Consider the following 17,509-nt stretch of genomic DNA (forward strand, 5'->3'; position numbering starts at 1 on the left):
TCAATTAGCATAAGAATCGTGATGAATTTCTATGGTCATACTGTTGTTTAGGCTGCATCATTCTGGAGACTTGAGACTTGACTTGGATTCTAGCTCAGAGACTTGAGATTTGACTTGGACTCTAGCTCAGAGACTTGAGACTTGACTCAGACTTGCATTTGATGGCTTGTGATTATCTCTGCCACCACCCCTCTCTGTGCCCCTCCCTTCTCCAGGCCCATCCCTTCCTTTTCCACTTTCTCTCTTATAGACTCTTGACTGCTACTACTGTGGCCATCAGGCTCATTGTTCATTATATTTTTGCATACAGACTGATTTATTACAGCAATTTAACCTGTACACTCTGCTTTGGCTCAGGCCCAAATGTATTCAAACCTTGGTGACGCACCTGCAAATCAGATAATGGTGATCTACGAACCCGGAGTAATATTAAATGATGTGTGAACATTCCATTTAGCCGTGCGTATATCGTGGATATTGGCACGACTCGAACGCAAACTGACCAATAGAGACAAAGGACCGGACCTATGATTGCAAAGTCCTCCAAAATGGCAACTGTATTCAATACAATACCATTTGTTATTTTATTTTGCCATGTAGCTATTTCATTGAATAGTGAATATTTTGGAGTCGGTATCCCATAATTCTAAATACATAGGGTGAAGTCGGGTAAATTAAGCCATCAGTTAAAATGGAGCAGATAAGGTTGGGGCGTCATAACGCTTTAAAATGTAATAGGCAATCACAGAAAATAATCTCTATCTGTAGCCACAATAGTATTTGACATGTAGAAACTGATTTGATTGGTCTCACGTTGCTAAAGATGGCGGAGCAACGTTTAATACGGAGACTTGTGAAGAAAGTGGCATGGCATGCAAAGTTTGAGCTTTCAGTGATAATAAGTGATATATGAATAAGGAACGAATGAAGAAAAGTTTTATGATCAGTGTCTCTTTCAGAAAAAAAAAAAAAATTAGCTAAAAAAAGTTTCTAAAACATTATATGCTGTTTTAGTTACTGCCCCATTTTAACTTCATGTGTTAGATAAAATCATAATCATAATCATAATATTTGAATAGGTTTCAGTTAGAGGAACCATCAACATATCTGCTGAAAGTCAATGCAGAAGTTGGGCAATTTTAACTGAAGTAAATGGACTGCATTGACTTTCAGCATATATGTTGATGGTTCCTCTAACTGAAACCTATTCAAATATTATTCACGGATATGTACTGTTTTGACATAGAACCTTTGTAAATAAATGTACACACAAATTAACTCCTCACAAATAGAGGCACACACATGTTCAAAAAATTAGTTTCGTTTTTTAATGTAAATCCTGATATTAGAGAATAGATAGCCTAATCTGTGTTAGAGTTTTAAAATAACAATTAGGCTAGATCTGAGTGACTTTCAGTCGGTTTCAGTTTCCCGGAAATAATGTTCGCAAGGTTTCAAACCTGTTCACAGTTGACTAATGGCCTTCATATTATCCTGTCGTTCTTTTAGTTTCTTCAATGGCAAACATAAGAAGACGTCGCAAACTAGTCCTGATAGTTTGTGCAATTGCTATAGGCCTATTTATTTTGATTCTCTATCCTCCAGAAATGTAAGTAGCCTACGAATATTCACTGATAGACATTTAGTTATTTTGTAGGAAGTATCGCTCGCGAGCTGGCTTTCCGAAATAGCCTATGTTTGCAAGCCATTTCTTTTTTATATTTAAAAATGCTGTCTTACTCTTTGTGAGTAGTAAAAGACAATAAGCGGAGAACACACGCAATGTTTTAAAATTAAGTCAATGTTTCAATAAAATCATTGCTTAAATCATATAATTCTTTAAAAGATTCTATAATTATATATAATTCGCAACATCAGTCTACAAAGTTTTTGGTAGCTATTTTTCAAGAGACTTCTAACACTGTTAGCATGTGCAGACCGTCTACATACAATTGTATTTTGTTATTTTATTCGTTGGACTGTGCATGGCGTCTCGTGAGCAAAAAATGGAGGGGGCACAAAACCTTCCTATAAATTAATTGCTCATTGCTCAACTTGTTTTCTGACTAATGAATCGGAAATTAACACGCAGTTTCTTTATATCGTGTTAAATGATAAATACAATTTAGAAAATTGTATCCATGATTTGATTTGGTATTCCACATGTAGACTTATTTCTTCGCCGATGGATAAAAGGAGATGCGCGTCATACCCACGGTGACATTTGGTGGTGGATCAGTGAGGTTTTGGGACTGTATGAATGCACGAAATTTGAATGCACAAAAAATCATCCCAGAAAATAAAGTGTTAACTTTAACATTTAAATAAATACAAAGTAATAGTCACACTGTGACTAATTTTGTTTCAGTGAAACCCCAACAGAGTATTTTCCTCGTGAACAGTCGCCGTACTGCAGTAAACTATGTCACCAGATTGTTGCCATGAAGTCATTAAAAGGGTAAGCATTCCACCTCCCCTATGGTAAAAACCAGTTTAGATCCTGGATGATTACTCTATATGCTTGCTTTTCTTCCAACCAGATACCTTGGCTTTAATTTTCTGATGGCTCTTGTCATGGTTTCTCACTGTCTACTGCTGAATATTCCTGTATTTACCAATCTAGACCTCTAGAGGGCTTGCCGGCTTACATTACATTACATTATTGGCATTTGGCAGACGCTCTTTTCCAGATCGACGTACGACAAAGTGCATTCCCATAACCAGGGATAAGTTCGCTGAAAGACCCTAGAGGGAAGTACAATTTCAACTGCTACCTGTACAACAAAGATAAGGATGAGGGCCAAATTTTTCTTTTATTTATTTATTTATTTATTTATTTTGAACAAAGAAACAAACAAACAGCAAAAGTGACCAAAGTTAACTATCGAAACACTGCTTACCTAGTCAACTAAAAATACCGATACACAAAGCAAGTCACAGAGACAACAATTAACATTCACAGGGAGGGATGGGGAGAGGGGCTTGAAGAGGTGTGTCTTCAGCTTGCGCTTGAAGGTGGGGAGAGATTCTACAGTTCTGACCTCAACGGTGAGTTTATTCCACCACCGTGGAGCTAGAACAGACAGTAGTCGGGAGCGTGAGGTGGAGGTTCGGAGAGAGGGAGGTGCCAAGCGGCCTGTGGAGGCTGAACGAAGAGGTCTGGCAGGGGTGTAGGGTCTGATGATTTTCTGTAGATAAGCTGGGGAAGACCCCTTAACTGCTTGGAAGGCTAGCACCAATGTTTTGAATTTGATGCGAGCCATGACAGGCAGCCAGTGGAGGGAAGTAAGCAGGGGGGTGACGTGTGAGTATTAGCTCAGCAGGAGTAAGAACTCATTTTTGTTGGGTTGTTCGCCCTGGTTTTTGAGGGTCGTTTTATTTTCCTGTGGCCGTTTTGTGGGCTGTTCCTTTTATTTTGGCCGGAGTTATCTCCTAGGCATTTTCTGTTTCCTCGTTCTTCCGGGGTTTTGTGGCGAAGTCACTTTTGGCTCTCCGCCAGTCCCCGACCTCTTACAGGTATTTTATGCAGTTTTTCTCATTTGGTATTTTTCTTTTTAATCGATTTCCCACTAATTATATTTCCGATTAACCGAATATTGTTTTTTTCACCCAAAGAATAACCGAATGCACACCCCTAGTCGGATGAGAGATTTAAACGCCGGCTTTCGGTCGTCCAAATAATTTTCCACATGAACAAGCGTTACCAGTCAGCTAAAGGCGACAACAAACAACTGCTCCCCGCTTAGTGTTGTTGTGGTAACCTGCGCCGAGCCTTCGCCGCACCTCACACAGTACTCTCAACAATATTTATACATTTATATTGATTTGGCCCTGGAAATAATGGCGTTTATGACCCAGGTCAGGTTTACATAAACGTATGAATAGAGCATACAGTCTGAGTTCCTTCTCTGAATTTCATATAATAATAATAATAATAATAATAATAATAATAATTAATAATAAATCAGAATGGTTTTGCATTGATATCATCTGTCTTTTAACAAAATCACTAAAATATCAGCAACCAATTTGGACTCAAATGACCAAGTCCACTGCTTTATTTGATCAAATAAATCCCAAGTAATAACAAAAACCAGACCCTGAAGTCTGCCAAAACCAAGAATGAGGATCACTGCTATCTGCTATTTGTACCATTGGAAAAGATCCTAGGGTCTTCGGTCCTAGGGGTCTGCATTAGAAATGCTAGCATAACCTGGTTTTTTCTTGTTGTATCTTGTGTTTGTGATCCACTGTGTGGACTTCTTAAGATGATTATGGAACTTCCAACTGTTGGCTAGACCACCTTTGTAATCATAGACCTTCCCAGTTTTTGGAGATGTATCGTCCGGCAATAAAGTAGCTCTAACGTACCTCATTCTACAGCTGGAGGCCACTTTCACCTGCTGGTTACTAGAATCAAGTTTGCCAAATTTGGGTTTATATGAACCTACAAGATGGTAGATCTCCAGAAAAAGGGTTAGGACACACTTAGACCATGTGAGACACTTTTCCAATTTGCAAGGACCTTAACCATACTGCTTTTTGGACTAATCTTAATTATTTGATTTTGTGCACAGAATACAAAATTTCACCAAGTTCTTCTTGGAGGTGAAGGAAATGATGCGCTGCCCCTGGACCAGTAACCTCACCCAGCAAATTATTTACAAGTAAGAAAGACTGTATTACACTCCTATTTTGTTATATGGAGAGACACACAGCACAAATTCACATGCATGCTCATTACCAGCTCACTGCCACATTAATTTAAGCATTATATTTATACTGTATTTCTTAGGCACTCATTTTCATAATTTAACTTCAGTAATCCAATGCATTATAGTTTATATACACCCTGGCAGACTACATTTTTGACAACTCCACACATTTCATGTTACCACACAGTACTGTCAAAGATTTTAGACAGGTGTTAAAAAATGCTGTAAAGTAAGAATACTTTCAAAAATTAAAATGTTAATGGTTTATTTTTATCAATTAAGAAAATGCAAAGTGAGTGAACAAAAGAAAAATCTACATCAAATCAATATTCATAATTTGACTTCAGTAATCCAATGCATTGTATTACATTCATTAGAAACATAGGAATGCATTCACAGTCTTTTATTTTGGCATGCTACATAAGTCAAATGGTGTTATTGGGTTTTTTTTTTTTAGTTTGTAGTGCTTCCTGGTGTGCTGCAAAGTTTGTTTGAGACGCCGTCTTTGACCCCAGTTCTCATGAATTCTGAAGTGTTTCGGGCAATATTATCTGCTCATATTCAGCCAAATGCTTCAGAACTCATTGGACGGTGCTTCACAGTGCAGATGGACAATGACCCGATGCATACTGCGAAAGCAACCAAAGAGTTTTTTAAGGCAAAGAAGTGGAATGTTATGCAATGGCCATGTCAATCACCTGACCTGAATCCGATTGAACATGCATTTCACTTGCTGAAGACAAAACTGAAGGGAAAATGCCCCAAGAACAAGAAGGAACTGAAGACAGTTGCAGTAGAGGCCTGGCAGAGCATCACCAGGGATGAAACCCAGCATCTGGTGATGTCTAGTCAAATTAAAGCTGAAAGTCTGCAGTTAAAGCATATATAGAGCCAAAAAGATGAGAATTGTGTCGATGTCCCAATATTTATGGACCTGACTGTATATATGCATATATATATATTTTTAATATAAACTTAGTGCAGCAGATGAAAGACACATCATGCTTACTTCCCTTTGCAATCGGAAGATGTCCAGCAGTGCCATCTGCTCAGAATTGGTAGAAACCAGCAGGAACAAGGTATATGAAGTGGTCTTCATGGAAGAATTGCGGACAAAAAGCCATACGTCTGACGTGGAAACAAGGCTAAGCGACTCAACTATGCACGAAAACACAGGAACTGGGGTGCAGAAAAATGGCAGCAGGTTCTCTGGACTGATGAGTATTAGAAATATTTGGCTGTAGCAGAAGGCAGTTTTTTCGCCGAAGGGCTGAAGAGCGGTACAAGAAGGAGAGTCTGCAGGCAACAGTGAAGCATAGTGGAGGTTCCTTGCAAGTTTGGGGCTGCATTTCTGCAAATGGAGTTGGGGATTTGGTCAGAATTAATGGTCTCCTCAATGCTGAGAAGTACAGGCAGATATTTATCCATCATGCAATACCATCAGGGAGGCATCTGATTGGCCCCAAATGTATTCTGCAGCAGGACAACGACCTCAAACATACAGCCAATGTCATTAGAACTATCTTCAGTGTGAAGAAGAACAAGAAGTCCTGGAAGTGATGATATAGCCCCCACAGAGCCCTGATCTCGACATCATTGAGTCTGTCTGGGATGACATGAAGAGACCGAAGCATTTGAGGCTGCCTAAATCCAGACGTTTGGAACAACATACCTGCTGAATTCCTGTGTGCAAGTATACCTAGAAGAATTACTGCTGCTTTGAAGGCAAAGGGTGGTCACACCAAATATTGATTTGATTTAGATTTTTCTTCTGTTCATTCACTTCTGTTCATGCATTTTGTTAATTGAGAAAAATAAACTATTAACATTTCTATTTTTGAAAGCATTCTAATTTTACAGCATTTTTTCACATGTGCCTAAAACGTTTGCACAGTACTGTACATATCCCGTGTTAAGTTGGGATCTACTTCATTTCCAAATAATAGCTAAGAGACTGATTTATTTCAGCTTTTATTTAATATATCAGATTTCCAGTGAGTCAAACGGTGACTTACAGTCCACTCAAAATGTATTCAAACAGCAAGGTCAATTTGTTTTTGCTTTACACTGAAGACAATTGAGTTTCAAGTCAAAAGATGTAAATGATGTATACGAATTTCAGCTTTTATTTCTTGGTATTTTCTATCGAGACTTGTTGAACAACTTAGAACACATCACCTTTTGTATCAGACCACCCACTTTTTGGGTGAGAAAAGTATTGGAATATGTGACTGGCAGGTGTTTCTTGTTGCCCAGATGTCCTGTTAGATTGTTTGGTTAAACAATACATTGGTCAGAATGTCTACTTTTGGTTTAAGCCCTGGGTTTTGCCTGTGAAGACTGCATTTGTGTTAGAAAAGATAAACCAACATGAAGACCAGAGAGCTGTCTTTGGGAGAAAAGCAAGCCATTTTGAAGCTTAGAAAAGAGGAGAAATCGATTGGGGATAGCTTGTACAACAACTTGGAAAAGAAAGCTGGTGTACTGAGCAACAGACATCGGACAGGTCAAGGAAAACAAGAGCGGTTGAAGACAGAAACATTGTGAGAGCTGTGAACAAAAGCCCCAAAATATCAGTGTCAGTGACTTTACAAACAGTCTCCACAGAGCAGGGGTGAAGGTATCTCAATCAACCGTTCAAAGAAGACTTGGAGATCAGCAATATAGAGGCTATCCCACAAGATGCAAACCACTCATTGGTAGTAAGAATCAGAATACGAGATTACAGTTTGCAAAGAAGTACAGAGATGGGCCACAAAAGGTCGGTCGAGCTGGTCGGCGCCTTGCATGGCAGCCAATCGTCGTGAGTGTGTGTATGAATGGGTGAATGAGAAGCATCAATTGTACAGCGCTTTGGATAAAGGCGCTATATAAATGCCAACCATTTACCATGTTCATCTTTTTATCTCAATCCCAAATGTATTCAGTGTATTGCAAAAACAAAGGCCTTGCTGTTCCCATACCTTTTGAAGGGACTGTACACCAAGTTGATGGTCCATTAAACAGTCTGGATGATTCCAGAAATGGACTTTTAGAAGGTTCTGTTTGGCAAATTGTCATAATTGCTTATTGTGAGTGTACCTGAAGGTGTATTTAAGGGCCTATCTTTAGAGTGCTTTGTTGCCCTTGATACCATGGGGAAATCCAAGCAACTCAACCAAGACTTCTGAAAAAAGATTGTGGACCTCCACAAGTCGGATTTCTCCTCAGTAGCAATTTTCAAACAATTGAAGGTACCTCGAACAATGAACAGACTTTGGTCCAAAAGGTTAAACTGAACCCCAAGACAACAAAGGAATTGGTGAAGGAGTGGAGGGATCAGGTACCAAAGTAACTACATCTACTAGTCCTTCATCGCCATGGCCTGGAAGGCTGCCACGCAAGGAAGAAGCCTCTACACCAAGACCAGTCTAAAAAAGCCAGACTGAAATTTGCAGGTGCTTAGGGAGTGTTCTCTGGTCAGATTAAACATGTTACTGTTTGGCCATAATCATTAGCACTATATATGGAGGAAGAATGGTGAGGCTTTTAATCTGAAGAACACCATCCCAACTGTGAAGCATGGGGGTGACAGCATCGTATTCTACCCCCAATATGTGTTGCAATACTGAATACCCAATGCTGGTGCACTTCAGAAAAGAGTGAGGAAGCATTATCCTAGAAACCTATAATTATCTAGAAATTCAACACCTCAAGACATCAGCCAGAAAGTTAAAACTTGGCTTCTAGGTGTTTGTAAACTTTTGGCCTCAACTGAATGTAGGTAGCATAGGATCTTTTGAACATATACGGTATATTTATATATATATATATATATATATATATATATATATATATATATATATATATATTTTAAAATTTGATTGGGGCTGGTAGATAACTGGTAGATAAGCATGGAGATGAGAAGGGGAGTGACATGGCTGAGCCTGGGTGACACTGTGAGTGCTGTAATGAAAGAGTGGATGAATGAAGGAACAAACAGGTGGGAGAACTGCAGCATCAAAGTAAAGCTTTAGGTGGTGGTTTTCCATCCAAGCTCGTCTTGTAGGCAAGCTGAGATGTGGTATCTGAACTCTATATCTCTTTTAGGACGGATCTGCACACTCACTGTAATTCTAGTATGCTGTTCATAACACGGGAGAACACAAAGTTGGGACAACGTTTAACCTATGAGGTGGAAAGGAAAGCTACCAAGTTGGTGGACAAAATCCTGTACGACATGCTGCCTGAGGTGAGACCTTGAAGTTTTTTCTATGAAATATACACCCAGTGAGCACTTTTTTTCGACTTAAGTCTTCTGCTGCTGTAGCCTATCCACTTAGAGGTTAGACGCGTTGTGTGTTCAGAGATGCTCTTCTGCATACCACTGTTGTAATGTATGGTTATTTGCGTTACTGTCACATTCAGCTTTGTCTGTCTGTACTGTCAGCTTTGACCAGTCTGGCCATTCTCCTTGGACCGCTCTCGTTAAGGCGTTTCTGCCCGTTTCTGCTGCTTTTTCCCGCAGCATTGTCTGCAAACTATAGAGACTGTTGTGTGTGAAACCACTCTGTCTGGCAACAACAATCATTCCATGGTCAAAGTCACTTTGATCAATTTTTTTCCTTATTCTGATGGTTGATGTGAACATTAACTGAACCTTTCTTTTCCTCAGTGACCGACATTGTGTGTATCACTGTAAATATCTTTATTGTTAGTGTTCTCATTAGTTCCTTAATTATTCAAGTGGTTGCTTTAAATGTCTATGCTTGCTAAGAAAAAGTAGCTTTGACTAGTCTGGAAACCCTTCTCACAGAAACAATATGGTGGTGTTTATTATTTTCCTAGCAAAAAGCAATTTTGTTTGGAAAGTGGCATCGGAATTCAGTGGATCCAGTGCCACTTAATAGAAATGAGTCTGGATAAAACGTTAAGTATTAAAAGCTATCTTAAATCACAGACTGTGACCCAGATGGTTATGTGAAAATCCCTTACATTTTTTCCTTTGATAAATTGTGCTTTAATCTGGAAATCCATATATGGGAAAAGGTTTTGTTCTTGGTTATGTCAGACTTCAGTTGTTCAGACCAAACATCCGAATGGGGAATAATTGTGATCCAAGTGACTGTGGAATGATGGTGCCATAGTGGTTAGAGTATCTCAGAAACTGCAAATTTCCTGGGATTTTCACACACAACAGTCTCTAATTTGCAGAGTATGGTGTTAAAAACAAAAAACAACCAGTGACCGAAGGTTCACAGTGGGCAAAAAACGTTCTGTGAGGTGACTGAAATCACCACGTATCTGGAATGCAGAATAGCATCTCTGAACACAAAACATGTCAAGCCTTGAAGTGGATGGGTTACAGCAGCAGAAGACAACACTGGGTTCCACTCTGTCCACTATGAATAGGAAACTGAATCTACAGTGGGCACAGGCTCATCAAAACTGGACAGTGGTGTAAGCAACATGAATCCGTGGATCCATCCTGCCTTGTGTCAATGGTTCAGGCTGGTAATGGTGGTGAAATAGTGAGGGGAATGTTTTCTTGCCGAACATTAGGCCCCTTAATACATATTGAGCATTGTTTAAATGCCACATGCAGCTTACCTGTGTATTGTTGCAGACCAGTCTACCAAACTTCTGATCGCTACTTCCAGCAGGATAACACACCATGTGACAAAGCATACATCATCTCAAGCTGGTTCCATGAACATGACAATCAGTTCATTGTACTCAAATGGTCTCCCCAGTCACCAGATCTTAACCCAATAAAACACCTTTCTCTGATGGGTATTTGATAACTTAATTCATTAAATAAATAAAATAATTATGAATTACGCTGTGGTGGCATTGGCACTGGACTTTAGTTTGATGCAGTTGCACTCCGAGGACCAGTTCTGCCAAATCAGAGTATGGCTGGCGCATGAGGGAGCAGCATAAGTGGGCTGCCACTCCAAGGGTGGGTGGGGGGGGACTTGGAGGGGAGGTCCACTGCATACACCGCCCCTGATTGCCCCAGAATCCCGGTCCGGGGCTCGAGATGATATGGCTTGAGGAAGGCGCTTCCATCTCTTTCAGGCTGCTGGGGAGCAGGGTTGTAGTAGTGTTTCCTAAACCAAATTAGGGGGGGGAAAGAACAATAGAGAGTAGAGAGAGAACTTTGGTATCCTTAGAAAGGTTACATTCTCCTCTCTCTCTTAAAGTAATAAGTAATAGATAAAATGCACAGGGCTGGAAATGAAGCTTCACTGCTCACCCAAGGCGAGTACCAAAACGAGAACATCATCCCACTGGGCCAGTTGCAATGAAAGTGTAATGGTTCCCACAGGAAATTCTTCAGGCTGGTCTGGGTGGGCAAACAAAAAACACATTTTTGTTTGTCTGAAGGAGGCACACACATTTTTAACTTGCACAAGTAATTTATTTATTTTTATACTCTGTAATACAGAACATAAACATGCACACAAAATAAATAAAAATTACTGAATTGATTCGACTGCTGTACATGAATAGAATAGAACAGAATGTTGTCTGTTAATGTCCGTGCATCACCTTTGTCAGCTTTCGGTATGGTTAACAAGCGTTCTGTGACCTCATATGCCTCATTTACAAATCGAATGACAATTGATATATTATTCGAAACCAGTGGTGTGACGGGTTCCATCTGCTTTTAATGTGTAATAGGAGTTGCCTACTTCCTCCACTATAGCCTCAGTCAACACATTGCTGAGTGTACTTATGAGTTCATTTTGTTTGTCGTGACAGGTGTAAGTGGGGTTTCGAGGAATCGGCTTCAGCACGGCAGCCAATTCAGGGTCCTTTTTAATCGTGTAGTCCAGTAGAGAAAGAAAAATCCCACTCCCCCCCTCCGACATGCTGTCAAAGGCCTCTATCTTCCCTCGTAAAAGGCAACTGGTTTTCCACCAGAAATCCAGGAACATCTATAAGAGAGGAAACATAATACCTGTTCTTTCATATTTGGTCTGCGTTAACAAGTAATCTCTGTTCCAGTATTGACACTCCTCTCTCGCTCCTTCCCCAATGTATAGCAAGAGAGATGCTCCTTTGAAGATTAATTTTTATGAAATCCCCGATCTCTCTCCAGAGCATTTTTCCAGTTACGGAAGCCAACAGTCACAAATATGTCCAGTGTCCGGGTGGAGTTAGTAAAATGCAGACAGGAATAACAAAATACGGCATCGACCTTGACACTGTATTCAAGCCAGTCTCGGTTGCGATACCAAGTGGAGACAAATTAATGCCTCCTACCACTGAAAATGCGGGTAGGGTACTGTGGTAAAATAATTTGGTTGGGCTGCTCAATTCCACAGTCATCTATGGGTTGTTTTCCACAGCTAATGTTGGAACTGATCTGGGGGGGCATGGCCCGTGAATACCCCCCCATGACTCCGACACTGCTCTACCCCGATGTGTGCGTGTGGTGTTGCCTTAGATTTCTGTGTCATGATGACGTGACAGCCTTCAGTCAGGCAATGAATTTGAATTCAGTATTCAACACTGTTCTGTAGCGTGAATGTTTTTACAGGTACATCATGTCATATTATATTCATATTCATAATACGATTAATTGCTACACAATGCATAGTTTGTTTTGACTAGAGTGGTCAAGTCAAAGTTCTGTCTTCCATTTACATTAACACAAGAGTGGGTTAGAATTCTTCAACAGAGATGTGACTGATTGTTATCAAATTATAGGAGGTGTTTGGTGGAGTTTTGGCTGCAGTTTTACTGTGGTGATTACATGAAAGAGGGCAATTACCTTTTCACAGGGTGGATATTGTCTAATGATCTGAAACCATTCAGTATGACAACTATGCAATAATAGAGGAAATCAGGTTGGGGGCAAACACTTTTTCACGGCACTGTAAACAACATGGGCACTGGATGGGAAAATAGCAACTGAGTTGATCTAAAACTAGGCAGACAGAAACTAAATCCAAAGACACAAATCGAGAATCCAAACCAAGTCCAAACACAGCAGGTCAAACATGAACAGAAGGAGAATTCAAAAGGCTGGAGAGAATAGCAGGAGCACATTACAATCCAACAAAGAACAGACAGAACAGACGGGTTTAATGAGAACATACAACGAGGGAGACAAGAATCAGGTGTGCACGATAATCAGTAATTGGGAGACAGGTGAAACAAATTAATGAAATTAATGAACAGAAAACAGAACTATGGTGGTCACAAAGGGAATTAATAGGTGAAACGCTGGGGACAGAAAACGGAAACAGAAAATACGGATCATGACGCAAATGAATGGTTTATGATGATATGCAGTGGGTAGCACTGCCGCCTCACAGCAAGGAGGTCCTGGGTTCAAATCCCCGTCGGCCACAGCCTCTCTGTGTGGAGTTTGCATGTTCTCCCCGTGTTTGTGTGGGTTTCCTCCGGGTAATCCGGTTTCCTCCCACAGTCCAAAGACATTCAGGTTAGGCTGATTGGAGAGTCTAAATTGCCCGTAGGTATGAGTGTATGAGTGAATGGTGTGTGCCCTGCGATGGACTGGCAACCTGTCCAGGGTGTATTCCTGCCTTTCGCCCAATGTATGCTGGGATAGGCTCCAGCCCCCCTGCGACCCTGTTCAGCAGGTTTGGATAATGAAGGAATGAATGAATGCCTGTTTGGACTGCCTACTTGTTATCAAACTTTTGCCTTGAGTGCCACTACATTTTGGATTTCCTTTACTGTGCCTGTAAAGGGCATGCATCTGTTTTACCAATAAAGACTTTTATTGGAAATTCTGCAAGTTCGCGACTGGGTCCATTGTTCTGAATCTGACACATAATGCTGTAGTTATTGTGACCGTGACCTCAGCTGCACTAGAAAGCCAATGCAAATTAAACCTATCAGTGCTTCTAACTACTCCCTTTGGCTTGTCTCTTTCCTCATTAGACTGCTCCCTGGGGGACCTCACGTCAGTTCGGGCGCTGTGCAGTGGTGGGGAACGGAGGGATTCTCAAGAATAGCACCTGTGGGGAGAAGATTAACACAGCAGATTTTGTCATCAGGTATGAAATGTCTCATAGTGGATTTACCTCATACTTCTGTACAGATAATTCACACAAATGTAAAAAGAAAAAGATTTTACCTTCTGCAGATGATGATGATGGTCAGGTTGTGGTGCTTGAGCTACAGCTCCAGGGAGGCAGAGGAAAGCAGAAACAAAACAATGATTAGTGGACAGTAAAAGTGTTAGAATTGGAGAAGAGAAACAGGACAGCAGAAGAGGGGGAACAGGCGTGCCTGTGTGCAATAAGCAAAATCCCAGCAGAATAGCACTATAGCAACATAACTAAGGAACAAGAGGCAAGGGACCAGCACAGACATGAGGGCAACCCTAAGGCGATCAACACCAGACCTAGATCCATTCAAAACTGAGTAGAAATCTACTCAGCGTCTGTGGACTATGCGATTGCATGGCATTGGCAACAAATTTGCTGTAAAGAACCCATATTCCCTGGCTATGTGTATTATAAAGGAGTTGTAGGTAATATAAAAACTCTGTGAAAGTATCAAAACGGATCGTCCCCAAAGAAATCCACACAATCCATATGAATATCCATATTTATAGACGTTATTTTATTATATTTTATTTGTATTTTATTGTTTTTCTGATGATTTTATTTTATTGTTTTTATTTATTTAGATTATTGATTTTATTTATTATTGACTTTTATTGATTTTTCCAAATGTAAAACACATTCAGTTTTTGGAAATGAGCCATGCAAATAAAGATTGATTGGTCAGACTCCTGCAGCCTGCCACTATGCAGGAAATGTGCTTCTGTATACTTTGGCACAATAATTGGAAATTCAACTGCCTCCGCCTCCACTATATGTACTATATGTGCAACTACTATATGTACTTTCACAGTATGTACTGTTGAGAACAAATAATGGCAATATTCCCAGAAGCTTTGATGAATGCACCAACTTCAATATTCTCTCATACTAAATAGGCAATGACTTTGCATTTTCTTTTCAGACTTAACTTCCCTCCAATGAACTACACCTCTGATGTTGGTGTCAAGTCCAGCCTGGTTACAATCAATCCTTCCCAGGTTACTGAGAGGTAACAAGATTTTAATTATTTGAGAGGCAATTGTATGCATGTTACTTAGCAGAAAAAAGGAACTCCCAGGAGCTCCACTTTTGATCAACTGTGTACATGAGGCTTCAACAAGCACATATTAACTGACAGGGCTCCCACACTTTTGCACAGGGCCTTTTTCCTTTAGTATTTTGAAACTGGAAAAATTTTAAATAAAAAGGAATCTTGCTTTAAAATTTTAATAAATGTGTCATGTTTAACGTGGCGGCACGGATGGTGCAGTGGGTAGCACTGCCGCCTCACAGCAACGAGGTCCTGGGTTCGAATCCCCGTCGGCCGGGGCCTCTCTGTGCGGAGTTTGCATGTTCTCCCCGTGTCTGCGTGGGTTTCCTCCGGGTACTCCGGTTTCCTCCCACAGTCCAAAGACATGCACGTTAGGCTGATTGGAGAGTCTAAATTGCCCAAAGGTATGAGTGTGTGAATGAATGGTGTGTGTGCCCTGCGATGGACTGGCGACCCGTCCAGGGTGTATTCCTGCCTTTCGCCCAATGTATGCTGGGATAGGCTCCAGCCCCCCCGTGACCCTGTTCAGGATAAGCGGGTTCAGATAATGGATGGATGGATGGATGTTTAACGTTATACCATTTATAGGTCAGGTTCTCTTCTGTTGACTTGGATAGTAATTGTAAAAGGCTTTTTGAGTTTCGAGTTACTTGTTGAGCAAGTTTGTCAAGCTGGCATAGCTGTACTTATCAGCAGGATATAGCTCAGTTTTCACCTGGAAGACAAGATGGCATTTCACTTTGCATTACTTCCAGTTCTTAAAGCAGTGTTTTCACTGAGGTTGCTAGATTGGGCATGGCTTAGGAATTTACAAGAACAACAAAGAAAATTAGGCAACCACTAACTGTGTGGGAGTTCAACCCCTTCCCTCTGCCCTGAGTTTGCAGACTTAATCCCCATCCCTCCCCGGGTTCAAGCCCATTCTATGATGAAACCTGCAGGCCTAGATGCATCAGCATGCCCCTCTGAATTTTAATTTAGTACAGTTTAATGGTCGAACGTTCTTTGGCTACTGCAACTGGTAGCTGGTGCCAAATTTCAACAATTGTGGCTCCCATAAATTGGTCATTTATACATAGATGTAATTTATAGTTGAATAATTATGTCTTTGGAAAACCCCAAAATGATCAAATACACCATACACTGTGCTGCAACTTCAGCCTTAGATCTGGGTTGAGCAGCCTTGTGGCAAAAGGTATAATGGCAGAAAATTGCAATAAGCTACACAATGATGAAGGGGTGGGGTTAGGCGGAGGGTACATGTTTCCTTTAATACATATATATATATATATATATATATATATATATATATATATATATAGATATATTACGTCATTTTTATTTATGTATTATCTTTGGTGTATGATTTTCCACTAATAAGTATTGAGGATTCTTGTCTGTGTGAAATAATAACCAGTATTAATAATAACTGATATTCTCTCTTTCTTTCTCTCGCTCTCTCTCCAGCTTCATGGGCCTGTGTAATTCACGAAAACCTTTTGTGGACAAAGCAGCTGCATATGGAAATGCCTACTTGGCCATTTCTCCATTCTCTTATGTAATCAGCACTGACCTTTCCTTCCGTGTCTTCTACACCATGAAGGAAATGAGACCCCAACAAGGGGTATTGTACATACACCCAGACTATTTATTAATGCTGAGTCGCTACTGGCGGAAAAATGGACAAACAGGTTTGCGCCTCTCCTCTGGGTTCATGCTGGTGAGTGTGGCCCTGGAGCTTTGTGAGAAGGTGGACATCTATGGTTTCTGGCCCTTTCCTATGGACCTGTCTCAGCAGCCAGTGTCCAATCACTACTATGACAATGTTGCAGCCAAACAAGGGGTGCACCAAATGCCTGAAGAATTCTTGAAGCTGCTACACATGCACAGCCAGGGAGTGCTACAGCTGCACGTTGGGAAGTGTCAGTGATGCCATTATACAGTAGAAAAGGGTCTTGCCAGTCAATATAAAAATGAGCTATTTTAAGCCAATATAAATGGAAGTATCACAAATTTGACCACAAGGTTGCTCAGAGTTGTTTTGGTTACTGCAAGAGCCTGCCCCCCCTCATCTGTGAAACATTAGTGATTTTATTGTCATGTCACGTATTATGTTAGTCTAGTCTCGCCACGTTTTTATGTTTTATTTCTTGTTACGTTTCATTTTCATGTTGTGTTACATTTCATGTTCAGTTCTTGTTTCGATGTATTTTCTAGTCTTGTCATGTCTCGTTATATTGTTTATTCCTGTCACAGTTTAGCAAACTTATTGTCACGTTTCAGGTCTGTCTTGCCTTGTTTTATGTTAATCATTTGTCTTAGTCACGTATTGTCTTATGTATTATGTTAGTCTAGGTTCGTCATGTTGTTTAGTTTATTTCTTGTTACGATTAATTGTCTTGTGATGTCTAGTTATGTTTTTGTTACGATGACTTTTACCTTGTTATGTTGAGTGGTTATCGTCTTAGTTCGTTTAGTGTTATGTTTTGATTTATGTTTATTGTTACGTAAACTGGTCGTTGTTTATACATACACTTACATGTCTTTCCGCAAACCTTGCATTCCGGCTTTCTCTCTCTCCCTTTCTGTCACTCACGCCCTAATTGTTTCTATTTGTCTATTTACTAAAACTACTAATGCTAGATCAGGATTGGGTAATACTAACAGACTAA

The 17,509-nt window shown here is 40.3% G+C and overlaps 1 protein-coding gene across 1 annotated transcript; it reads left to right on the top strand.

Moving 5' to 3' along the window:
- The first annotated feature begins 1,469 nt into the window (after window positions 1-1,469).
- LOC133123420 (alpha-2,8-sialyltransferase 8E-like) lies at window positions 1,470-16,767 on the top strand. Its single transcript, XM_061233884.1, has 7 exons — window positions 1,470-1,609; window positions 2,369-2,458; window positions 4,578-4,667; window positions 8,805-8,946; window positions 13,617-13,732; window positions 14,709-14,795; window positions 16,305-16,767. The coding sequence occupies exons 1-7, from the start codon at window positions 1,518-1,520 to the stop codon at window positions 16,765-16,767; spliced, it is 1,080 nt and encodes a 359-aa protein (XP_061089868.1). The 5' UTR covers window positions 1,470-1,517.
- The last annotated feature ends 742 nt before the right edge of the window (window positions 16,768-17,509 follow it).

The sequence above is a fragment of the Conger conger genome, chromosome 3, assembly GCF_963514075.1.
Source record: "Conger conger chromosome 3, fConCon1.1, whole genome shotgun sequence".
NCBI lineage: Eukaryota > Metazoa > Chordata > Actinopteri > Anguilliformes > Congridae > Conger > Conger conger.

Excerpts from the sequence above, each read along its gene's own strand:
- LOC133123420 (XM_061233884.1), top strand. The coding sequence starts at position 1,518 with ATGGCAAACATAAGAAGACGTCGCAAACTAGTCCTGATAGTTTGTGCA. Across the intron at positions 4,668-8,804 it reads ACCCAGCAAATTATTTACAA|GACGGATCTGCACACTCACT; the intron begins GTAAGAAAGACT and ends TATCTCTTTTAG. Across the intron at positions 8,947-13,616 it reads TGTACGACATGCTGCCTGAG|ACTGCTCCCTGGGGGACCTC; the intron begins GTGAGACCTTGA and ends TTTCCTCATTAG.